The sequence below is a fragment of the Bombus pascuorum genome, chromosome 15 (assembly GCF_905332965.1).
Source record: "Bombus pascuorum chromosome 15, iyBomPasc1.1, whole genome shotgun sequence".
NCBI lineage: Eukaryota > Metazoa > Arthropoda > Insecta > Hymenoptera > Apidae > Bombus > Bombus pascuorum.
Window position 1 is genome coordinate 7019050 of NC_083502.1, and position 24704 is coordinate 7043753.

Here is a 24704-nt window from a genome sequence, read left to right on the forward strand (position 1 = left end):
AAATCAAGTTCCTTCAATTTCTTCTTGCATCGGAAGCATGTACGCTGGTACCTTTTTCTGAAGATTCTGGACACTCGGTACACTCGGAACAACGAGAAATAATCGTAAATTGAAGTTAACTCTACACGTGTTTAGTATAAAATAAAATTATATTTCATTGCATTCTGACGATTTTATAATAAATTTATTTTAATAACTCTCATGTTGAACGTCAGCAAGTGAAACTTGCAGGCAATGGACAGCGATATAATTGGTCAATTTGCCATGCAGATTGTATTCTTGGTAATCAATCAAACATTGAACGCTGTAGGTAAAGATGGATAAAGATCTTTATTTTAATTAATCAACTACCGCTTACGATTAAAGTTCACGGTTAATTTAGTCGAGTGATGAAATCATTAATCGCTGATTAAAAACGTTTATCATCGAGCGTAAGTCGATTCAAGGTTAATTTTTTCGAAATTTAAGTCTCGAAGCTTGAACCTGGACGACATTGTACATAATTAAATTCCGAGAACGTGCGTGTTCGGCCGATCTTGATCGGATTCGACGTATACTCGCGATATCTTCGGCAGCCGACTGCAGCTTTGCAAAAGACCTCGATCACGAATATTAGATTCGCGAGAGATCGACAGGATCCTGGCACGTATCCGATTGGATGGCCCGCGTGCACACCGGATGACCTCGGCCTACAACTGACCACTCGATCGTCGATCGATTCTCTCCGCTGCGACATTCTATTTTATTTAATAATCATTTTTCTCACTCTGCAGCACCGATTGAAATCAATGCCCCGATCGGATCCGGTAACAAGTGGTTCTGAAATCAACTCTTTCCTCTGCGTTTCGTATAATATAAATGTAAACAATAATTCCCTGGAAATTGCGGCTCTTGTACCTCAAAATATGGAGAATTTCAGCAAACGCGTGGAAAATTGTAATTTCCAATTTAGAAACTTGTTGTTCCGTATTGGCTATATTGTACATGAGTTTGAGATTATCGCAGAGCGATTTACATAGACGTTAGTATTTGTTAGATATAGATGGAATTTTTTAAAGAAACAAGTATTAGAGAGCAACGACCTAGGTGCGTGTCGATAGTTGCTTATAATTATAACCGTAACTGGTGTAACAGGGTCTCCGAGTAGAAGAGTTACGCAAACGCATAAATTAGTTCAGTAAATTATTAACCTCGTGCCGAACATGTAGCCTTTTATTTTATTTCATTTTTCTTTGCCGAATGAAAAATTATTTTCCCTTTCGCGTGACACTTTTACTCTCGAATTTTTCCCCTTTTTTCTTTCTTTCTTTCTTTCTTTCCTTCTTTCGTACGTTCCGCTATTGCGAACGTATGGATTGGTCTGCAATATTATTAACGATAGCTCGTGATTGGCTGGTTTGTTGCAGTTTTATTGTCGATCCTCAACCTCCAGCATGGCTCCTTGTTATGCAGCGCGGGGGAACCTGGCGTGAGTATTCAAATATTTTTACTAATCTTGTTAGAATACATTACACGTTACAGTATGCGTTTATCTCGTTTTCAGTTGGAAATTATTTTCAAACATTTCGAACCCTAATGAATTTTGTAAATTGATCGTACAATACGATCTTTGAGATTAATCGTGATCACATGTTTCATAGTAATCATGTTTTATTATCTCGCAAGTATTTGGACTTCGACAACCTGCCAGAGACGAATTTCTCGTGTCAGGGGAAGGTGATCGGTGGATATTACGCGGATGTTGAAGCCGGATGTCAGATGTTTCACGTTTGCACCATCGGTCAAAAAGGTAATTCAGCAATATTTCTGCAGTAGCTTCTATAACTTTCAATTTCCCAGTTTCTCAAAATAACAAAATGGTACAATCCCTCGCCAAATATAATATTCGACAAAGATCTTAAATACTAAACAGACGATGACAAAATGCGTTTATTTAAAGACATAACCCTCGTATTTTAATACTTTAACACCTGTTTCAAATAGACCTAACAAATATTTCATTATTCTAAATTAAGCCTACGAAAGTTATCTTATCTTCTCAGCTTAAATTATATTACACCGAAAGAGCTAATTAATTCATTCAAATGGCTTTCCTATTTCGTCAATTTCCCGCAAAAAGGACTGCAACCGAAGTCGAATTCGTTCGAACGCGCTTCAATAATTCAAAACAGACTCCCCAGGGGATCGATAGTAATTTGTTCTTTAATTTAATTCTTATCGTTAATTTGTTGTCGTGACAATTAGAAACCGATAATTAAGTTAACGTCAGGCAAAGAACGAGACTCGTAAACGCGGGACAGATCGATCGATCGATCGTACGATCGAAGGATCGCGAGAGACCCGCCTCGGGGGCCTGGCAAACGTCTGATCCAAGTTTTGTAATCGATCGAGAGATCACTCGGAAGAGAATGTCACGGTCGTCGAGGAACGTTTACTGACCTAAGTCGAGAACGTCTGGCTTCGACTCGTCACGAGGAATCGAGTAGATCGTCTAACCTTTTAAGTATCTTCGTTAGACGTGACGTATATTTTTTCCTTTTTTATTTTTTCCTATTACCTCGACTTTTTAATCTTCCATGGATGATTTCAATTTTAAATTTAGCAATCTTTCGCGTAATTTGCAGGAACGTTTTGCTACACAGTTTTTATTCGGATAAGTTTATTTATAGAAATTTTGTATCTTCTCGAGGTATGCAGTTTCTTTTATAAAACTGGTACCTTCTTGATGCGTCATTTTTTCATAAAAAACTTCATTATGTAATTGTCTTTATAATATTTGTATTTTTTTACGGAAACTGCGCTTTTTTGGTATAGTCCTTTTTATAAATCTGTAATAACATCTTCTTATATAACAATTTTCTACCTTGTGGAACGTAATTCTTTCTATTCACGTGCAAACAATATTTTCAAGCTGTCTAATTATAAATCTATTTTCTAATGCAAATTCCAGCAGGCAGGAGAATGTATGTTAAACTATATTTACTTTGTTTAATATATTTAAGACTGAATTTGCTTCATAAATTACTGCGGCGATTGAAATTACTTTCGAATAATGTGGGATGTATGGACGTTTCGAGAACCGTGACCCAGAAGAGCATCCCCGAATAATGATCCTGTCCTTCACCATGAGACTTGGTTTCAGACGAGATTATGGACATAAAGTTCCTCTGTCTGAATGGAACCGTCTTCGATCAGGAAACCAGGGTTTGCGAGAGAGTGGACGAGGTCGATTGCAGCAAGAGCGAGCGATTCTACAACTTGAACTTGGAACTCTATGGAAACAACGCAGTCACTCTCAGGTATGTTAATAAATTCACGTATGAACCGTACAAAATCACCCACCAATTACATATTCGTCTCTCGTAATCCGACTCGCCATATCTATTTTTCCATCAAAAGAATGCAACATCCCCCTCTGTTAATCTGCTTTCGCGAAAGGACACATTCGCGAACAGAAATCGATTCGCTGAAAATAATTATCGTAGCGACTCGGTTCACCTGTCGCGTACCAAATGCCTGTCTAGACGTTCACCTATGCTAGATGCGATTTCGAAAGGACCAAAGGTGCATTAGTTCGCATAACTGCCGGTTTTGCTTATGTAGTCGCGCGATACAGGATCGATAGGTGTGGTGATTGCGTGTATCGACGATTTTTTGATCGATCGCGTCTTACTGGCTGCCTGTTGCGGTCATTTCCTATGTAGCGCGCTATCTTTAGAAACACCGTCTCTTTTCAGTACCTGAAAAGCCTTTCCATGCTGAAATTTCCAATTTCCAATCTTCAAAGCGACAAATCACGATTCTCGACTTCGGACGCCCCCTCTAAAAAGGATGTCTAACCCGATCGAGCGAATTTCTGAACGCTATTTTTATTCGCAGTTTACACGAAACTAGCGAGGACGACGTCGATCCATCGGACCCCATAGACGACCACCAACGCAGCACTTCAGCGCGACCAACTACGACAACCACAACGTCCACGACAACCTCGAAACCAAGTAAACCTTCCACTACGCCATCCTCCGGTTCCTTTTCCCACCCCACGGGCTATCCGCAACACTTCCAGCCGCAACCACCGTTTCCTCAGGTTCACACGAGTCAATCAAAGTCCCTGTACGATGACAAAAATAGCGGCTACCATCACCAGTATATTTTCCACAATGGAGAGAGGAATAATAATCAACAGGCGACTTCGTATCAACTGTTTAGCAATCAAGGAGTCAGTTCCACCACTGTTCAGCCACCTCAGGTGCATCAGATCAGATTCAGCTCGACTGCGAGTCCACAGATTATTCACAACGAACCATCGACGGCGTCGCCACTGTTTCACGCTACATCTTCTACCATTCAGACATTATTGAATAGCAATGGAAATAGTCCAGCGTTGATAAATCCTATCTTTCACAATCATGGGATTGCTAGTACCACGGAGCAGTTTATTCATAGCAATAATCCTAGAGAGACTTCGGATTACAGGGAGAGCGGGGTGCAGAGTATCAGGCCGTTGGAGGTTGTTCAGTCGAGCAATAAGGGACAGGTAACTTTGCACTGAATTCACTTTCTCTTTCCTAGCTTTTTGTTTTTATCATACGAGGCGTTCCGTAGTTCGTGGTACAAGTCGGGTCAGGCAGACTCTATGACTCGAAATAAGACGAAAATTAAGGATAATAAAACTTGGAGGGGGAGGGGCTCGTTTTCGGGGAAACAGAGTTTGAACACTTTCCTAAAATAGAATAGAATAGAGACCCATTCTGAGGAAAAGTAATATTGCAATTAATTCACTTGATTTTACAATCTCATATCATTTGTCTGATACAAATTCTACGTATTGTTCCAGGTCTCAAAGTTAACGATATCCCCAGTGCCAACGCCGGAGCCCTCACGCTCAGTGCAAACGAAGACGAGCAGCCAGAGCTCCCAACAACCAAGGATTTCAGGCAATTTCCTTCCCACCCCATCTCCCGACGAAACTACAGTGAGATCCTTCTATCCAACCCCACGAACATCTTCGAAACCTTCGCAGACCTCTCAATCCCCTAATGATCAAGTCACTCAGCACATACACGTGTTGCCGCCTGTGCAGATCCCTCAACTAAAACCTCACCAAATCACCATCAACCTACCACCTCCAGATCTTCAAAGAATAGTCCAGAATCCGTCGTCATTGCTACCTTCTCAGTCTAGAGTAATTGTAACAGCCAAAGCAAGTGTCAGCGACGAATCTGGTAGACCATTAAATACAACGCAATTAGTCACTCTTCCCTTGCCAACGATCCCAGCCAGTTACGATGATTATAAGGAGGGAGACGAGTCCTTTGATCCGTTCTACAGAGACGTTCCTAAAATCAGAAACAGCAGAAGAATCTCTGAAGAATCTAGGGGAATTTTGAGATCTAAAAGATCTGTTAGTCAGACCAAGAATTCCATGGTTTCTTTTGTCTATGCTGGGGACTCTAAACGAAAACGTGATGGGCAGGTGACAGGTGCGAATAACAAAGATACGGAAAATAAAAGTCAGGATTTCGCTTCCATTAAGGAAAGTCTAATGAGATTTAGGGATATTCTCTTTGGAGAAGACTTCACCGAGGACGCTATAAGAAGTGTCTTTGAGGGAAGTAGGCTTCAAGGACTTGGTTCTGATAACGAGAAGAACAATTCGAAGAGAGATTCGTTGGAAGATTTAGAGACAAAGGCTTCTAAAAATTTTAAAGCGAGGGATTATGAAGAAGACGATGTTAAAGAGAAGGAAGACGAAGAGACGGAAGATGAAGAGGCGGAAGATGAGGAGACGGAAGATGAAGGGACGGAAGACGAAGAGACGGAAGATGAAGAGAAGGAAGATGAAGAGAAGGAAGATGAAGAAAGTAAAACTAAGCAGTCAGACGGATTGGAAGTTCCTTTGGAAATAGATACTAGGGAGTCTGATGCTGAAGAATACATTGACACCGACGAGGAAAAGGATGCTATGTCAAATTTGAAGAATGTTGAGTCAGATTTGGAGGATACCGAAGTGGAAACTCATGAGGCTGAGAAAGATGAATATGTAGATTTTTCTGATATGAAAGACAAGCCTAATGATGAAACTAAATCAGACTCTAAGCCAAGAAAGCCAGAAAATACATTAGATGTTGTTATTCTCGATCCAGGCGAGTATATGAAGCTGAAATCCAAGGATGAAGAAGAATTTTTAAATACAACTGAAAAGGAGCAAGTTTCTACACAGACTCCAATTTTGTCTTCGACCGAAGAAATCACTGGAGCAACGACAGAAGGAGATTCAGTAGATAAAGAGGATTCTAAGAGCTCAAAAGACCTTGATGACCCTGTTGAAGAAAGTAAACAGTCTAAATCGCAAGAAAGCGACAGTGGAAAGATTCTAGAAGAAGAAAAAAAGGAAGAGAAGCCTGGTACAGAACCCAAACCAAACATGAGAAGGATAAGTTCCAAGATCAGAGCTAGAGGAAAGATTTCTTCCAAGAGAAAGGAAACCAAAATCGAAAATAACGAGCCTGTTGAATTACTTGACGACAAAGTTCCTGATCAAAAAGTAGAGACAACGACAACAATAGTGAATCCTGAGGCTGAGCAGATTGACAAGCACATATTCAACGAACCAGAGTCACAGACCTCGAAAGACGTCGATATCAGAGCTGTGAATAATCATAGAGGCAACTCGAAGAAACTTCAAACTGGTAAAGACCACACTACAGGAAAAGACAATCGGAAGAGTGAGGCTAACGAGTATGAGACTCTAGAGAAACAATCTGGAACTTTGGAAAAGGATGAAGAAAGCGTCGAGATTTTGGAAGGCGAGGAGAAAACAACTGTTCCAAGCTTAGATGAAAAAGAAGTTGAAGAGAAGAGAAAGGTCGAGGAAGAGTTTGACGAAGAAGTGGAGCAGCCTGAAGCTCCTAAGGAAGATCCTTCTGTAGAAGAAATGAGCTATTATACAGAAGAATCTTCAATAGAGCACGAATCTATGGAAGATGAATCAACCACAGTCTTTAGCAATGAAGATTCTCAGGATGACCAGCAAGAAATGGCTAAACATTCTCGTAAAGGAAAGATTATAAAGTTAGAGAACTTTTCAAAGGAAGTGTCTTCTCATAGGCAGGTTAAGAGCAGGAAAAATGAAAATGAGAAAGAGGAAGGAAAAGAATCCCGTGAATTTTCGACGATGAAAAACGAAGAGATGAATTCTGAGGAAGCCTCCATGGAACATTACGACTCTACGGAAGCATTCTATGAAAATACTTATGAAATGAGCACAGACGATGAGTACAACGATCCTGGTAGCTCCGAAAACGTCACTGTTTCCTCAGAACATGTGACTTCGGAACACGTGACTTCTGAAGAAATTCCAAGTTCTAAAGAGGAGACTCTTGAAGAACACGAAGACGACGAATCTGTTTTGAGTGACCAGGAAGAAAGTACGGAAGGAGTTCTTAAATTCACTGATGAGTTGCCTAAAGATAAAAAAGAGGACGTACTAGAAACGAAAGGACCGTCAGAATCTGTCGAGAATATAGCTCACGATTATGTTGATGACAATTATGAACCAGATAACTATAAAGAACACGGATCTTCGGACTCTAACAGTCTAAGTGCAGAGAAGATTCGTAAAGAAATGTTGGCTGATTATAAAATGGAGGACACCGAGAAAGAGAACGAGGAGGACAAGCCAGAAACTACCACAGAGCCTCGAAAAGATCAGGATGTGGAGACTGAGAGTCCAAAGGAGTCCATTACGGAGAAGATAGATCCGCAGACATCAACAACCGCTACAACTACAACAAGTACTACAACAAGTACTACTACAAGTACAAGTACTACAACTACCACTGCTCGTCCCATGCCTCCAAAATTGTTCAAGCCAATCACTGCTAGAAAGAATTACAATTACATTCCTCCGACGACGACTCCGAATCCTGTGATTATTAAACCTAGACTGAGTCTGTTGAATCCCAAGCCAGCAAAGCCACCTAAATCGTATAACGAGCTGGCACCCAAACCGGTAATCAGGAAGTTCACTTTATTAGCTCGGAAGCCAACTACCACTATGGCTATCACGACGAATATGGACGAGAATTGGACCGAAACTGTGGAAACAATGACAACAGATGTATCGACGACTACTACCGAAGCTAGCAGGAGCGAAGAGAATATATTAGAGAGCAAATTGAAGCCTCTAAACGAATCAGAAGAGAAGATGCATGCTCCCACGAAGAGCAAAAACGACCAGGACTCCAGTCCAAGCGAACAGAAGTCACCAACAAACGTGAAACAAGATCAAGAAGAAAATTTCACGCCTTATCCTGTTTCTAGACTGTCGACTCTTGCCTCTACCGTTGAGAAATCCTTGAAGGAAACCGAATCTACTAGCACAGAGTTTGAGAAATCAACTAGTCCTAAGAGTTTCACCTTAGTGGACCTAGAAATTGTTAGTACGACAACTCTACCGATCGGTCTGACGTCCATTGAGTCTGATCATCCTGAAGAATCACCCTCGACTACTGTTAGGTCAACCATAGAGGAAGAAACCACGCTTGCTTCGTCTGCCAAAATCATGGAACAGAATTTGGAGAGTAAAGCGACAGAGGGGCCTGTCGCTTTGTCAGTTTCTGAGGCAATCGCTATTTCAGAAACCGCAACTAAGCGAACTGAAACGGTGGAATCGACCACGATGAGATCTCTGAGTCGAAACTCAGCGATGTTGAGGAGGCAGGGTGGTTTTAATTGCTTGGAGAAGCAGATGTATCGTTTCTATGGTGACAATAGAGACTGCAGACTGTTTCACTATTGCTCTCCTGGGTTCACTTCAAGGCAAGTGCTTGATTTTCGATTCGTATGCGAAGAAGGCACTGTGTTTGACGAGGAGAGCCAGAGCTGTCGCCACAACGCTAGGAATAAGGATTGTTTAAAAAGGGAGTGGTTAAAAGGAGAATCAGGATTTTGATTCGTTTGTCCTCTCTTTGTGGCTGCTGGCAACGTTGATTTTGGTAATTGGTGAATCCCCTCCCTTAGTGTATATTTATGTATATTATTAATAGGTAAGATTCCGGAGAAGAGGGCGGCGCCTCTTCCCCTCAGCATTTGCCATAATCCCTGTACATGACGATGATGGATTCACACTTATTAAAATTAATATGCTCGAGGTAGTTCGAACAAGCAGCTCACGGAGAAGATAGATTTTAAGGGAATTTGTTGTTGGAATGACAGTGCTAGAAAGTGTTCGAAAAAAGTCGTGTCGTGAAGAATGGCACACTTACTTTTTACAATCCGTTGTTTTTATGCGGTGAATGGTAACATGATTGCGTTTCCTTTCGTCGAAATAAGTGATGTTCAGAGAGTAAAGAATAGAGATTGAGGAAATGTACTCTGAAGTAGCCGTCGGCAATCAATTGATTCAATATTAGTTATAGCTTCGTCGATAAAACAGAACAGTCATTGATGATCGATAAAGTAAAACAGCCATTGATAAAGTAGAACTGTTGTTTGGTTGATACATATTTGGGCAGATAGCAAAACTTCCAAAAAAACTATATGTAAACTAGAAATTAAGAACACTGCTGTGTCCAAATACTAAATTGCATGAATAACCATAGTCTGCACTGTCATTAACCAACACGAAAACACGAGCAAGTTTCCTAAATGTCTTCGTTCAGAGAAAAATATCAGAATCTTGCTCGTATCAATTTATAGAACTTGATAGTCAAACAACAGCCCCTGTCGACTTCCTTTAGTCAAAAGAGCGAATCACGTCCCTACGTTCCTACGTTGCATCGATGGTTTTCACGATACAGTCATCGATGGAGTATTCCCTCTAGCGATACAGCAATAAATCTAACGCGCATTGCTCAACAAATTACGAACGAATGTTCGTATCAGCTGGCTAGATGCAACTGCATGAGTAGATTAACAAGGATGTACAGTAACAAATAAAGAAAAGAATTTTGAGAAATACTCGAATCGTCATGTCGATAAAATAATTTCTTAGACAGATCGACGTGTTTTTGCGAATTTATTTAAATCCGTAGATCCATCGATTTTCGTTCTCCTTAGCAGAAATATGGTCCCTTGAATCGAAATTCCTAATACTAGTAAATAGACTGAGGATTTTTATGCATTTATTCGAAATTCAAAGATTCAAAAATATACGACTAATCAACCAAAATCAGTTTAAATACTTTTATTTAAATATTAAATATCATGTACATTCTATGTACATTTCCAGCTCTGTTTCAAACTTCTCCAATATAATCCAATAGAACGAAATTTCGAAATATTTTGTATCACACGTACGATATAATTCATAAAAGGTTTTTATAACTGATCGAATACATTCATCAGCTATTCTTTTAGTTCATAAAAATCATGAACTTGCGTAAATATCCACAGTCTACAAATAAATGTATAAATAGACTCCGCGTACATATATGTACATGTATATCATAAATATATATATTTTTACATGTGAATTTATCCCGTTACAGTTTTAGCGATTTTTTAGATAGGTAATCGCGACCGATAAGTGTGTAGAACGTTTAAAATATGGTTTCAAAGCGTGTACATTCGATGGTTTCTGTAAATATCCTGTGTCCCTCTGTAGAGTAACACGTTATCGATGTAGGAAGCCCTATACTGTGTTAATAATAATTGTGTACTACGTGCAATCTCTTGTTCGTCCATCTGCACGATAAGTTTTTTTATTCTTTATTTATTTTTATCGATTTAGAACGTTTAGTTAATTGTTTTCTTTTCTCTTCCCTTTGATGTTCTCATATCGAGAGTGGCAACAAGATTTTTTTCCATTTTTATTTAGTATTGATCGCAGCACGATTAATCTAATCTTCGTTCCTAAATATGTCGATTATTCAATGATGGGGGAGGTAGCCTCCTCCAATAATTGAATTTGATGAAATGTGTAATTTCGTATAATTAAATAACGATTGTAAATATAGTCATCTCTCAAACCACGATATCGTAATATTACTGTAGCTTAAAATAATAAAACACGTGAGAAATTATCTGTTTTCATATACCATGTCACCAAGAGAGATATATTTATTTTCCAATCTGCTAGTGAAATATTAATAAATACCTTTCGCAATTTCTTTAAATCCATTAAAATACCAGATTATACCTTTGTTCTAATAAGTGTACAATGAGCATATTTATATTATTAATATTATAGTAATATAAATATCAATATTTATTTAGTAAAATATCTAATTCTACAAAAAATATTTTTTCCACCTAATAATACACATTTTTTCCCAAATAAATATCTAAATAATGTGTATCTGAATACTAGTAACAATAAAACACACGTATCATTCACTTGGAATATGTAATTTTAAATGTCATTATAGTAAACACGTGCGTACGCAAACGTAGCGTGTGTAGCTTCTGATTGGTCATACGTAACGCACGTAACCTCTGATTGGCTGACGCATAGTATTGTCCTTTTAATCTATAATAGATTCACAATCGGTTACACACGCGTAGAATTAGAGGAATAGGATTCTATTGTGTATTACGAGCATTGTTTACATCACGGTGAGAATATAATTTAATTATTGTCGTGATTATTGCTTCGATATGATTAAGTATGTCTCTGGAATAATTCCGCGACTCTTTACGAAGCTATCTGTTCCATCAGGCAATATAACCTATACGCGAACGACGTCGCAGAAATTCGTGACAATGGCTAAAAACGTAAAAATCGGAACACACGATGGTACTTTTCATTGCGACGAAGCTCTTGCTTGCTTCATGTTGAAGACGCTACCCAGATATAAAGATGCAGTTATAGTGAGGTAAGATATAGAGCTATTTAGTGTAATCAGATTTTCTTATAGAGTTATATGGGGTAATTTGAACTGAGAATGTTATTACGAATGAGAAGTATGCAGGAACAATTAAAGGAGAGAGAATTAATTAACATAGAGTATCGAATGTACTTGTAGGTCACGCGATATGAATATTTTAAATACGTGTGATATTGTGATCGATGTTGGTAAAGAGTATGATCCTTCCAAGCATCGTTACGATCATCATATGAGGTATGACCCGCTTTTTAATCATTTTGGTATAAAGCTAATAACATAGAGTTCATTCCTTTAATTCGTGAGTCAGAGATTTCAACGAGTCAGTAAGCACAGTAATAAAGAAACCAGGTTACAATTGGACAATAAAACTGAGTAGTGCTGGCCTGATTTATTGCCATTTTGGCAATGAGATTATCAAACATTTCATTCCACAAGCAAAAGATAGCGACGTAGAAATGATTTTTAAATATATTTATAATACGTTCATTAAGGAAATTGATGCTATAGATAATGGAATTACCATGTTCCGCGAGGAACCTAGGTAAGTGTCCAATACTACTGTTGCACGGTTAAGATATCATTGTATTAAATTACTTACAGTGTGTTGTCCATTTTAGATATCATATCGTAACAGACTTATCATCTCGCGTGAAATTATTAAATCCTGCATGGAATAGCAAGGATATTGATATTGATAGTCAATTTTTGAAAGCAGTTGAATTAACCGGTCAGGAATTAGTGCAACGTATTCAGTATGCTGCATATGTTTGGTTGCCTGCTAGGTCCAATTTGCAGGAAGCTATTGACAAACGTTTTGAGGTGACTAAAACAAGGACTTTACAGTTTATCAGTGTTTACCACTTTGTAATTAATAATTGCACTATTAGGGATATTGTAACAAATCATTGTGCATCTTCGAGGTGACATTTGCATAGATTTGAATAGAATAACATTCTGTTCGAATAGAGTTCAAGCATTAGAATACATGGCCATTGTTAGTTGTATAAAAATGTATCATAGGCATTTCCTTACTGCAATATTATGCAAGAGAAGGTTCCTTTCTCTCTTATATGTTAACATAAAAATATATCCTACCAAGCCTTTCTGTTATACAATTTAAAAATATGTTCAAAGAAAATCTATGATAAATACTTGCAGGCTGACCCTAGTGGCGAAATTATAGAATTATCACGACATATACCATGGAGTGAGCATCTTTTTGAGATAGAAAAAGAACAAAATGTACAGCCACCATTAAAGTTTGTAGTTTTTGGAAATAATAATGACTACAGGGTTCAATGCATACCTGTGGCACCTCACAGTTTTGTGTGCAGGTATTTATTCGAACGACAACTGGATTATTTTTGAAGCTTTTAACGTACATTCTATGGTTTTATAGGCTGTTTTTGCCAGAACCTTGGGGAGGTTTACACGATGAAACGCTTTCAAGCGTCTCTGGAATCAAAGATGCTATTTTTGTCCATTCAGAACTATTCATCGGTGGCCATAGAACCAGAGAAGGAGCGATGGCGATGGCACGCAAAGCTCTTGAGCTAGGGAAAGCTATTTGATAATAAATCCAATTAGGAACAATTACATCTTGGGATTTCAATTGATCGAACGTAAATTCCGTATTTTATATCACGTTCCGTGTACTTAAAACAGATTCAAAGTATTTTAAGAGCCAAGACAGTGCACAAAAATAAATAGTAATTTGTGAACAGATTATTTATTATGCGAATCTGTCGTATTAGGTCATACAAAAATAGCACGATACTTTTGCTGCTTTATTTCACACATATAACATTCAGTTATAATTTTTACGGTACTTAATAAAAATATCCAGAACAAAGGCAGCCGATCATTTTACACAGTTATCCGTCCATTTCATATTTAAATAGTCCAAATATTGAATAAATTGACAAGAAATTATTTTAGAGTTGCGTCGTTATCCTTTCCAAATATTCCTCCCAGTGGCAATCAGAGATTTTCAACAGTTTTTGCGGCCGCATCAGCGTGTGCTGCAAAATGAGCCACCTTCGCTCGAACAACTTCCGGAGTGTCCACTACTCTACCATCAGGACCAAGGGGAGCACCATATCCAAATCCATAAGCATAAGGTGTTGAGGCGTAAGCCAGGGCACCGTATGGGTAGAGTCCTAGATTCTTTGCAGTCTCCTTCAACATAAAAAAATGATGGAAAGTCAAATATTAATAATACTATACATTCTTCGGCTTGAAACGAAACGTTTACTTTATTATTAAATGAAGGGAATATATTTGTAAAAAAAAAAAAAAGAAAAAAGAAAAAACATTGTAAGAATCTGATCTTATTCTCACAAGTGTTTAAAAATTCCTTTGCAAATTTAAAACGTTTCTAAAGGAGAGGAAAGAAACAAGTTTTAAGTACAGATCCTTGAACTTTTCCAAGGACTTTCTTCTCCATTAATACCAAAAACACTGAGTCGTTGATTTTTCAGATTTTAAAAAACTAATTGCTCGTAATTACCAACGCGTGAGCAGTCAAGTGAGCAGCTTTCGCCTGCGCGACCTCAGGTGTATCGACGACACGACCATCGGCGCCTATGGGCGCACCAGGTGCAGGTGCATAAACACGTAACAGAGTCGGCACGTGAGCATAGCTGAGTGTGTTCCTGGCCGCCTCGTACGCCTGAGTCGCGAGGTGTGCTGCTTTCGCCTGTGCTACTTCCGGCGTGTCCAAAACGTGGCCGTCGTAGGCTAATGGCACTCTAAGGTAGCTGTAAGGTATCACTGGAGCCACGTATCCGGGCTCTGCGATGGCCAGGGTGCAGATCGTAGCAAAGATGATCTGCAATTTGAAAAAGTACTTTGACATCTTATTCTGTTAACCGAGCAAGATACAAATTTTAGTTTGTTAACTGCAATTTTTATAATTGTAACTGTAGTTTAATATTAATTAGGTCAGAGTTTAAAAGAGCAAGGTTGATGGAAATGGAGTTGCGGTGGAAAATGAATTCAGTGAAGCGTGTCTTTGCGTGCGAGGCGACGTGTATTTTTCAAAAGCTCCAAGCATAATTAGGAATAGACTAACGAACAGCAAAAAAGGTTCCTTGTAGTTGAATTAATTTGGTGGGATGTGATTTTTGGAATTTGTTAGCGTTTAATAGTTTGAAGCATAGTAAATATAATTAGGTAAGAGGCGTTAAAGAAGCAAGTTAGTGGAAAAGTGTGATGAAGCGTGGAAAGAACTTTTTTATGGTTGGTTTGACGACTGAGCAGGCATACGAATTGCAACTATACATATAAAGAGGCTCCTGTTAGAACGTGGGATGTTAGTATGTCAATGACGAAGAAACCTACTGACACGGAAAAACTCGATTAGTTATTAATAAGTAACGATTGCAGATTCCTTTTTTTTTATTTTCATGGTCAAAAAACTAATTGCATTCTAACACGCAACAACTTTTTATAATAATTGATATTCAGTATACCGATTTTTCTAGCAACAATTGTAATTTTGCAGCAATGGCAATTTAATTTCTCTATTCGTCGAATTTTTTAATTCGGAAAAATTGCGCGTACCTAAATTATCGTTAATAATAGTAAAAAAATGGAATAGTTTCTAATTATCCAATAACAGATAAATAATCATTATATTTATATTTTAATAATATTTTAACGATCAACGTTCTAAAGTCAATAACAATCGATTTCTAGATCTATACAAGCTAACAAATTTTGCAAAGAAAGATTTCTAAATCTACAAAGAGCTATTCATTTCTACGATAGTCAAAATCAAACACGTACACGATACTTGACCGATCAATCGTGCCCTGATTAACCAATTTTAAATTGACGTAAATTCAAGAATTATTTAACGAACTATTTTCTTCTCACAGCGCCCTAATCTGATCTACCACTTGTGCAATATCGTTTGAAAACATCCTCACCAATCATACTGCCATGACAAAAAGGAAAATCCCTGGATAATCCATACTCACTATCGTTCTCATGGTCAGTCACGTGGAAAAGCGCTGCTGGCAGATTGAATGTGAATTTTCCAACCAGTACTCGCCCTAAAGTATCAACGGTGATGTGCTGCCCTGTCGAGCCACGGTGTCTCCTTTTATATAGGTGAATCTGGTAGGGAGTCGTCGACCCGTAGGAGGGGACCACACCCTGGGAAGCAATTGGTACACCTAAAGTGGTGACATTGACATTACTCTCTGGTCTGTCCGTCTCTTGTCTGCTCGTCTTTCAAAAGGATCTCTCGAGGTCAGGTGCAACTGGTGAACTTCCTCCTTGGAGTCCGACAAAAATTGCCAACCATTCTCTTTTCTTATAAATGGTACGTTCGTTGTCCCAAGTAACTGATATCTTGGGCGAATAGCGATAATTTATATTATTAGACGGCGAATCCTTGTGCAAGCTCATAACGTAGCTCCTCGATATAATTAGAAAAATAGAACTTAAATAGGAAATTCTATATATATTTGTACATCTTCGAATTTCATTTTTCACTGGACGTTTGATGTGGTTAAATTTGTGACGATTCGTAAGAGGTTTAGTGTTTGTTATGTTACTTGTCAAGTACAATCAAATGTAGTAACTTTTACTCTGAATGGATTTCCCTGTATCTTTGAACGCTTTTTTTTTAAAAAAAGGAAATTTTTCATTCGATAGCGAAATACATAAAGTAGTGCTTTTGATTTTATAGAGGGTGAGTAATAGTTGCTCTATTTTTTGTACTTGTATTATTAGTCTTTTATAAGTTATTTATTATTAGTTATTATTATTAGTAGTACTTGTATAAGTAAAGTATTTCAAGTATTAGGTGTAAGTATTGTAGCCACTAGAATACTTAATAGAATATTCAGAGTACTTTCATTTATATGGAAAATTTTGATATTAAGTATTCTACTTAATTAAAATTATCTTTTGTGTATTTTGCGGGTAAAAAGAAATAATTGGAGAATTTATACTTACTTTTACAGCTTGTTCGCTGCTGTACGTTTTAAATGATTGGTTTTATCAATTCCATGGGTTATAAAGTATAAATTGATTTATAAACTATTTAGTACGGTGTTTTCAATACGAGCTGAGGGTAAGATATGATTCTTTTGATATTTATAAGTCACTAAATATAGCTATTAAGAAAGTTGTAAAGTGAGTCGTTGAAGGGCTAATTGAGAATTCATGGGTAGGTGACAGTAGTTTAAGCATTTACCAAGGTAATACACTTTAAGTAAAAATGACCGAAGGATACAAATAATTAAGTTACATTTCACTTTAAGAAAATGAATATTTCATTCTTTAATTTGAGAATATTTCATATTTGACAAATGTTTCGATACCTCGAACATTAAATTGATCGATTCGATACTTCTTTAAAAGAAAGTATTTGCATATGTAAAATTAAAAGTATTCACCTTCGTAAACAAATTTTTGAGCCACCACTTTAAACAACTTTCTAGAGTATTATATTCTATAGTCTAATTCTACAATCCCTCGTAAAAAAATTGGACAAGTCCAAGTTTCGTGCGATCTTTCAAATTTTCTCAATTTTCCCAGTTTTCCCAATTTCCGAAACGTGATCTTCTATTATATTTCAATCAGCGTCGTGAATGTTCACACCTTCGCGTAACACTTTGTAAAATGTAATCCATACATTATTCTGAAATAAATCGATCATCGTCCCTTTAATTACTCTCATATTCGCATTCTTTCCCACGATAACGATAATAATACAGATGATAATCGATTTTCGATGGAAAATGGACGGAAAAATGTAAATAATGGAAGATCGCGTGCGATGTCGTAATCGAATCAATATCTCAATTATTATTGCGAGAATCAAGAGTATAACCTTGATGTGTAAGCCACGGATTCAGGGAAAGAACAGGGACGAAATGCAATTAAATGGGAAGAAGGGATAAAAGCAGAAGGAGTAGGAAAGGTAACTGATACGTTGATCAAGACGAAGGCCGTCCCGCGTCCTCGGAATAAACAATCGCACGTGATTGGAATGAAACCTTTCTTACCAATAAAATAAAAGAAAAAAGAGAGAAAAGTGGAAAGATTGTAAAAAACACATGTGTAAAATATTGGTTTGCTTTCGAAGTCGTATCTCCGTTTCTCTGGCCGATTCTAGCGTAATGAAGTTATTGAAAATTTGCTTGGTATTTTATGTAGCATTAAGGAGTGCGTGAAAGAAGAAATTGAATTTTGCAAGATTTTATGGCTCAAATTCGGTACTGGCGAATTTAACTTTTCTTAGTAATTGCGGTTAATAATTTAACGAATTTAATATTTGCGATGCTCGAATATTCTCGGTATTTGATATTGGAAATTGTAACTTTTTCAATGACATAATGATTCCAATATCGAGTATCCAATGATAGAATATAAAACGCAACTTCGAACAAAACTAAAACGTTGGATAGAATGTTTAAAATACAGGCTTGAGATGTAAAATAAAGTCTCCAGAAAACTAGCATCAATGTATAAGACATTCTTACATAAACCCATCCAAAGTTACGTAAATTTGCCGCGATCAGTCTAGTCTGAAAAACTACACCCTACAGCACTAAAAAACGCAAGAAACATACGAGACACGAGACAATGAAATGAGCAAAAAGTCAATCCGTGCAACGACGCCGTATTGAAAAAGCGATTGCGCGATTCGCGTGAATTTCATAGCCAAACAATTCTGTTTTGCATAATAGACATTTTTCTATGGTCACGCACGTACGCTTTCGATCACGCATATAAAGTTCCTTTTTTTTTTTTTCAATCGTAACTCTCCGATATCGCTAAACTATCGATTGTTACAAAACTATTTAAGTAGTTTTAAATTTGTCTTAGCGATACGTATCTCAGGTATTTTTGTGATGTCTCGTTTTAAGACTGTTTCAAGCGGATGAAATTTAGACCTGTTTTGTGAAATTTTGAATAAGTCTTCTACTTCGTATCTTACAAGACACCATTGTTCACTTTGGTATAATTCGTTCTGATTAATACAAAATTTCCGTCTGCACAACGCAGGTACCACGATACGATAAATTCCAAGAAAATGAAAAAGTATTGCGAATATTCACCGCTATTTTTCGCAAGAACTATTTAACGTAACCAAATCTCATAATAAGAATTAATACTGCAGGTATCGAACACGCGGAAAATATTCCAATTAATAAATAATTCTAAGCATTTTAAACACTCACCGCTATGGTGCACGAGAGGAAGACGCAGCGTTCAGAAAATGCGGAGAAAATCGCGTAGATCGCGTAGTATGTGGCGTGGGCGGCGCAGCAATGCATAGATGGATAGATACGTTGAACAAAAGCCCTTTCCACGGGATTCCAGGGGCTCTCGTCACGCGGCATTGTTTTTAATCAGCGGCTATCCACGCTAACCAGTTAAGGGTCTCGCTAAACGTTCGTCGTGGTGCCATTGATTGGCACGCTGTGCTCGTTGCGTGGGCGCTGGCGCCTGATTCAGCCGAGAAGAACGGGAAGGAAGCGTAAACGTAATAACGATACACGTTATGCGAATGTTACGCCAGGTTTGGTGTCGTTCGACCGAGGCCATGTGCAAATCGTACGTTGCTTTGGAGATTTGCGAAGAATTAAATTTGACAAATCGTACGATCGTTTGACGGCAGGTCCTGTAACAAAATCCTTCCATCGAACATTCAAAAAGTTCCAATATTTCCACTCGTAAGGAAAATCATTCTCCAAAATCAAGAAATTTCAAATCGAATCGATGCTCGAATTTCCATTGCGATTATTATATAAAGTTCACGTGAAAAATCCCAAACAAACTGCTATCGTAGTCCGAGCTGTAACCAAATGACGCGAATCAATGTGCGATAACAGCGAAAGAATCTATCGAAGCCTTGGTTGGAATCCGAGGGAGAACGTGACTTCCTCCTTCCTGATCCAGGATCATTCTCCAACACTATGGGACGATTAGGCGTGTCACTAACCCGCTACACATTTGCCTGGACGAGGCCAGGGACGGTTGTCGACAGGGCATGCCTGTTGCACGTATCGAGCATCGACATTCACTCGATTATTTACGCTGCTTTGCATCCAGTAGCGCATGTCATAAAAGACGGACTAAACTTCGTTTCGATTGGCATTCGGACATGACAAGAAACTCGAAAAAGCGCGAGGATCTTTTTTGTATCTGCATCTATTTCGAATAGTAAATAAGAAATTATTTAGTTTTTGCGGCGTTATGTAATGGTAATCGAGGAATTCGGTTCTCAAGGAATGTCGAAGAAAGGTGTATCCTGGATCCGATGAGGTTTTGCAGGTGAATAAAAGTGGCCAGGTAATTGGACTTTTTAAGAGTCAGATTGAAATGTCGTTTCAGCATATTTAGGAATTACATTGGAATATTTAATATTCCTTCAAACTGATTTATATAGAAACATTGGGAATTTCAATAGAAATTTTAATTAGTTACTCGAGAAACTAGTCTAAATTTCCCATTTTCCTTAGTATCTGTGCGTTGATATTGGTTGTTATTAATATTCCACCTAGCATTCGTCGTCGTTGGGAATTTTATCAATTTAACGCGATGAATATATATTTTATCAACATGAAGCAATGATTCGATTACAATAGAGCTTCGAAAGACAGAGATAACCGCTTCCCTTGATGGTTTATTGATCCTTGCCCCTATGGCTTGTCATATCGCTGTACTCTATTGATGGAATATAATAATACCGTGATTACAATGATTGATAGGTTCAGATAGAGCCACTAGGATAATCCACGTTAAGTGGCGAATGCGTGCCGCGTGCTGCTGATAGAATAATCTCGTTAAAGCTGGATTTTAACTTAATCTCTCGACCGGTTTTAACCTGTGAGTGCAACGCAGACATTTCGTTATCGAATTATGTACATATTTGGAAAAATTATATTTGAACGTTTCTCTAAATTAGAAAAATAAATAAAATATATTAAAATAGACAAATAAGGGAGAAAAATTCAGAAAGATCTACCAAAAATAGTTGAAGTAATTACATAGTTAGAATCTCGCTCTCAATTCTCTTGCTGCTCTCGTTTTAATCGAGTTATTGACATTGACGTGAGATCATTAATATTACGTTAATCACGGTTGCGTATCAATATCGATTACTCAAGCAAGCGACGCTGGTTGGAAATTTCTTCGTCATGGTTTCTCGAATTCTTTCGTCCCCCGGCAATCGTGCGTGAAATATCTGGTTTACACAGAATCTCGGTATCAATTACTCAACAACGATATTTCTACGATCGTTTCGACCAACGGCTACCGTTCGCGACAATTCTATTTTTACGAGACATAAATTATACATCATTTTCACGTGTTTTTTTATTTACCTATATATTTCTTCTTTTTACATTAATTTGCGTATTATTCCATTAATTCCATAATTAGTGAAAATAAATTTGCGTGGAATTGTTTGGAGTGTTGAATAAATTTGCATAACATTAACGTTCGCACAGAAAACTTGTCAGACGAAAGCGATTGCTGATAATAACTACTGTAGCATAATAATAAAGTAATAATTTATTGCACAAACCTACAATGTATTACAACAACAGAAAAATATTTGTACTTGTACTTGTCCATATCAGAATTGAATTGCACGCTGATCGGACAAGTCCCATGGCTTACGCCATTTTCGTTGGTAGCAGGCCACGAATAATCAGTGGAAAATGATTCCATCGTAATGAACTTGTCCCAATTAGGCTGTGGACGCTCGTTAGAAATGATCGTTCGAGCACTGGGTGTCATTGTTCTGCGTTTCGCAAAGTATAATTGCTCGAGGGCTCATTAAGAACTCGGGCGTAGCGATACGTGATGGAATCTCGCAGAATTTGCATCGAACGCCACGTTCGAGGATCTCTCGATTCGCTATTGACCATAAGCACCGTGTAAAATTAGCAAACAGAGAAATTTGATCCCATGCAAATGGATAAAGTGTGCTAAGTGGTTCTGTATTGCGCAAGGAAGTGGATAGTTATATTTATGCGTAAATTGTTACTATTGAACCAAAGTTTACTCCAAAACAGTAAAGTAAATCGGCCGTTCCTCGATCTTTCATACTTCTCCGTCGAGTTACCTTTCTGTGAACTATGAAAATGCAACGTCGACTAATACCAACTACTTGAAATATCCCGAGAGAGGCAAAATCCATTCTATGAAGCAACATTCGCCTCAAGGTCCAAGTAAATCCGTCATTCTTCGATTCTTCATATTTTTCCATCGAGCCACCCCTGTTTAAATCGCGAGAACCAACCCCAATTAATACAAAACTCCATTCGATTTCATCAACCCTGACCAATGCAAAGTTTCCATATGACCAACGTAAATTTTCAATTTAACCAGCCCTAGTCACGCGAAATTCTCAACAGACCAACCCTAATTTCTCTTTCGATCGCTATGGATCTCTCCGGTCAGAAATTGACGCAACAAATCTTATCCCATCCATTTCTTCTATTGCTGTTGATTTCTTCTGCCGATGTCTGTATCGGTTCGCTGTCGATCGATCGCACGACTCTCTTTTCCCGCGTTGCCAAACAGAAATGTCTCCTTTAAATTTTCAATTTAACCAGTCCTAGTCACGCGAAATTCTCAACAGACCAACCCTAATTTCTCTTTCGATCGCTATGGATCTCTCCGGTCAGAAATTGACGCAACAAATCTTATCCCATCCATTTCTTCTATTGCTGTTGATTTCTTCTGCCGATGTCTGTATCGGTTCGCTGTCGATCGATCGCACGACTCTCTTTTCCCGCGTTGCCAAACAGAAATGTCTCTCCCCACCCATTATTATGTGAAAATCAAGCGGAACGCGTGCGTGTGCGCGCGCGGATATTTCACGTACACCGGCGTGTCCGCTTGTTTAGCTGTTCTAAGTGGGCGCCCGTATTGTTCCACGACTATATAAGGTGTACCACGGTCCGTTCGACCAGCAGAAAAGCATCAGGTCGTGGATCATGGCTAACATGAGGCTCCTCGTGAGTAACGACCATAACGTTACACGTTTCGTAGAGTTTCGAGTGGTAGCGGACAGTTTGTAGATTATTATCGTATTGTCGTTGGTGGACTGCGGATGTTTAGGCCTCTATGGGCAAATAAAAGTATTTGATTCGGTGCAGTACTTAGAGGATGAAGCTATTTCAGTTTCACTCCTTTGGCTGTGCTGTAAAGAACGTGAATTTTTATCGACATCCGCGCTCTAGCTATGGCGTTTGGTTCGAATTTGAGAAATTCGCGAAGATATCAAGATCGAGTTTAGTTTCGATAGACGACCGCTAGATTCAGTTGATTTTTCCGCGCAAAACTATATCGTAATCTTAAAGACGATGCACTCGTATCTTGTCGGCCGAGATGAACAACACTTGGAGTAAACATAAATTTACAATTGCGAGGCGAATTTTCCTCTCAAATAATCGAATCGTTCTGATATTAACGTTTCTTCGCTTTCCTTCTCTCCATCTTCAAATATTTTCTTTCGTTTCAGCTTCCTTTCTCGTGTCTCGTCCTCTCGGCGTCCGCCATTCCAGGCTACACAGCCTACGGGGCAGCGTACCACGGTCCTCCAGCACCCCTGGCTCACGACGGAAGGGTGGTCGACACAGCGGAAGTGGCTCACGCCAAGGCAGCTCACCTAGCAGCTCACGCAGCCGAAGCTGCCAAAGCTGCTCCACTCGGCTACGGCGATTATTCTGATGGAAAATACGAAGACTACAGCGGCAACTACGTAGCCGCGGCTCAGAACATCTACCACGGTCCGCCCGCACCCTTGGCTCACGACGGAAGAGTAATCGATACACCGGAAGTGGCGCACGCCAAGGCTGCGCACTTGGCAGCTCACGCTGAACAAATTTCGAAGATCGCTCACCTCGCTTACGCTGACCCTTATCCGCAGCCACATTGGTGATAATGGAAAATGAGTCGCTATAATCGGCGCCACTGATGACAGAATTGTTGAAATTTCGCGGAAAAACAGCAAGGGATGGGAGAAATTTGAGAATGAGGGAAAATTGTAAAATATTTGTAATATGTCATTTTTCTGACGGAGTTGTGGATTAATTGGTATTTCTGGGTTTTACTTTACACTCTGTTGTCGGTGTGCATTTTTGGGAGTTTTGTCGATGGAATTGTTTATAATAGTCCAATTTTTGTAATCTTGTAAAGGGGTTGTGTATCGTATAATGGAAGGGAGGGTTCTTTTGTAAGGTAGATGTAGATCGTGCATTGCAAGGAGGATGTTTTGTTATGTTGGTGAAATATTTTCATTAAAGATTGCAAGTATTTAACAGATATTTTATCTTTATTGTATTTTCTATCTAATCCTGTTTCCCTTTTGTACCTTGGTGTGCTATGAAATTTGCATTTTTCTCCTGGTTATTGCGTTTATATTAAAATAAAAGAATTTATATATACTCGGAGGCAATAAAGATTTGCTCCTTTACTTAAAAACCATAAATCAATACCAAAATGGATTATCCGTTTCGTAGATGGTATCTGTGCACCCTTGTCGTTTCAGTCAACAATCCACGAATTTATGAGTGATATATAGAATATGAAAACAATCTGGCGTGTATTGTAAATGGATTCTTGAAGTAACTATATCTACTGTACTTAGGTAGAACTCAAATTCATTTAGGATATGATAAAATATACTATTGTAGGGTGCAAAACAGAAATAGACAAATAAAAGTCAGTTTACTGTGAGCTACAGCCAGCTGGTATATTTTATCTGACTAATATGAGTCTTCAAACTGTCTTAGACTTAAAGATTTCATAAATTTGCCAAATCTTTTGCCCCAGTGATCGCAAGATATACTTTGATATCCTGCTGAATTTTATGCATTTCTTTCGTCAATCGTT

General features: G+C 38.3%; 4 protein-coding genes across 15 annotated transcripts in view; 3 read left to right on the forward strand and 1 right to left on the reverse strand.

Annotated features, from left to right (window-relative positions):
* Window positions 1-11049, forward strand: part of LOC132914422 (FK506-binding protein 5-like) — a 66326-nt gene extending 55277 nt beyond the window's left edge. For 7 of the 9 annotated variants that reach the window (XM_060973511.1, XM_060973507.1, XM_060973509.1 and 4 more), the window contains 6 exons: window positions 1407-1468; window positions 1666-1789; window positions 3131-3299; window positions 3880-4537; window positions 4838-9218; window positions 9256-11049. In XM_060973511.1, the coding sequence (XP_060829494.1) occupies window positions 1407-1468; window positions 1666-1789; window positions 3131-3299; window positions 3880-4537; window positions 4838-8956 (5132 nt within the window). In that variant the 3' untranslated portion in view covers window positions 8957-9218; window positions 9256-11049. Of the gene's footprint in view, window positions 1-1406; window positions 1469-1665; window positions 1790-3130; window positions 3300-3879; window positions 4538-4837; window positions 9219-9255 lie in introns of those variants that run through there. The other 2 variants (XM_060973505.1, XM_060973513.1) reach the window with 2 other exon arrangements.
* Window positions 11050-11453: 404 nt separating this feature from the next.
* Window positions 11454-13763, forward strand: LOC132914904 (MYG1 exonuclease). Of its 3 annotated transcripts, none has more exons than XM_060974411.1 (7): window positions 11454-11559; window positions 11663-11819; window positions 11970-12065; window positions 12139-12372; window positions 12449-12650; window positions 12990-13165; window positions 13231-13763. In XM_060974411.1, exons 2-7 carry the CDS (start codon window positions 11707-11709, stop codon window positions 13400-13402), a joined length of 993 nt encoding a protein of 330 aa, XP_060830394.1. In that variant the 5' UTR covers window positions 11454-11559; window positions 11663-11706; the 3' UTR covers window positions 13403-13763. The 3 variants fall into 3 exon arrangements, with proteins under 3 accessions (XP_060830394.1, XP_060830395.1, XP_060830393.1); XM_060974412.1 differs by having other exon boundaries at window positions 11493-11559; window positions 11647-11819; XM_060974410.1 differs by lacking the exon at window positions 11454-11559 and having other exon boundaries at window positions 11566-11819.
* LOC132914908 (cuticle protein 18.7-like) lies at window positions 13542-15938 on the reverse strand. The gene is made up of 3 exons (XM_060974417.1): window positions 15815-15938; window positions 14341-14661; window positions 13542-14009 (listed from the first exon to the last, which is right to left on the reverse strand). The coding sequence occupies exons 1-3, from the start codon at window positions 15824-15826 to the stop codon at window positions 13812-13814; spliced, it is 531 nt and encodes a 176-aa protein (XP_060830400.1). The 5' UTR covers window positions 15827-15938; the 3' UTR covers window positions 13542-13811.
* Window positions 15939-16046: 108 nt separating this feature from the next.
* LOC132914910 (pupal cuticle protein-like) lies at window positions 16047-24125 on the forward strand. 2 transcript variants are annotated; one of them, XM_060974420.1, is made up of 2 exons: window positions 16047-16161; window positions 23332-24125. In XM_060974420.1, the coding sequence occupies exons 1-2, from the start codon at window positions 16159-16161 to the stop codon at window positions 23749-23751; spliced, it is 423 nt and encodes a 140-aa protein (XP_060830403.1). In that variant the 5' UTR covers window positions 16047-16158; the 3' UTR covers window positions 23752-24125. The 2 variants fall into 2 exon arrangements, with proteins under 2 accessions (XP_060830403.1, XP_060830402.1); XM_060974419.1 differs by lacking the exon at window positions 16047-16161 and adding an exon at window positions 22472-22825.
* Window positions 24126-24704: the final 579 nt, after the last annotated feature.

What these genes read in the sequence shown, in the direction of transcription:
- LOC132914904 (XM_060974410.1), top strand. Translation starts at nt 11,602, where the DNA reads ATGATTAAGTATGTCTCTGGAATAATTCCGCGACTCTTTACGAAGCTA. An exon ending in AAAGATGCAGTTATAGTGAG is followed by an intron (nt 11,820 to 11,969) that starts GTAAGATATAGA and finishes ATGTACTTGTAG; the next exon opens with GTCACGCGATATGAATATTT. An exon ending in CCTCACAGTTTTGTGTGCAG is followed by an intron (nt 13,166 to 13,230) that starts GTATTTATTCGA and finishes ATGGTTTTATAG; the next exon opens with GCTGTTTTTGCCAGAACCTT.
- LOC132914908 (XM_060974417.1), bottom strand. An exon ending in ACTTGACTGCTCACGCGTTG is followed by an intron (nt 14,010 to 14,340) that starts GTAATTACGAGC and finishes TTTATGTTGAAG; the next exon opens with GAGACTGCAAAGAATCTAGG.
- LOC132914910 (XM_060974419.1), top strand. Translation starts at nt 22,805, where the DNA reads ATGGCTAACATGAGGCTCCTC. An exon ending in TGGCTAACATGAGGCTCCTC is followed by an intron (nt 22,826 to 23,331) that starts GTGAGTAACGAC and finishes CTTTCGTTTCAG; the next exon opens with CTTCCTTTCTCGTGTCTCGT.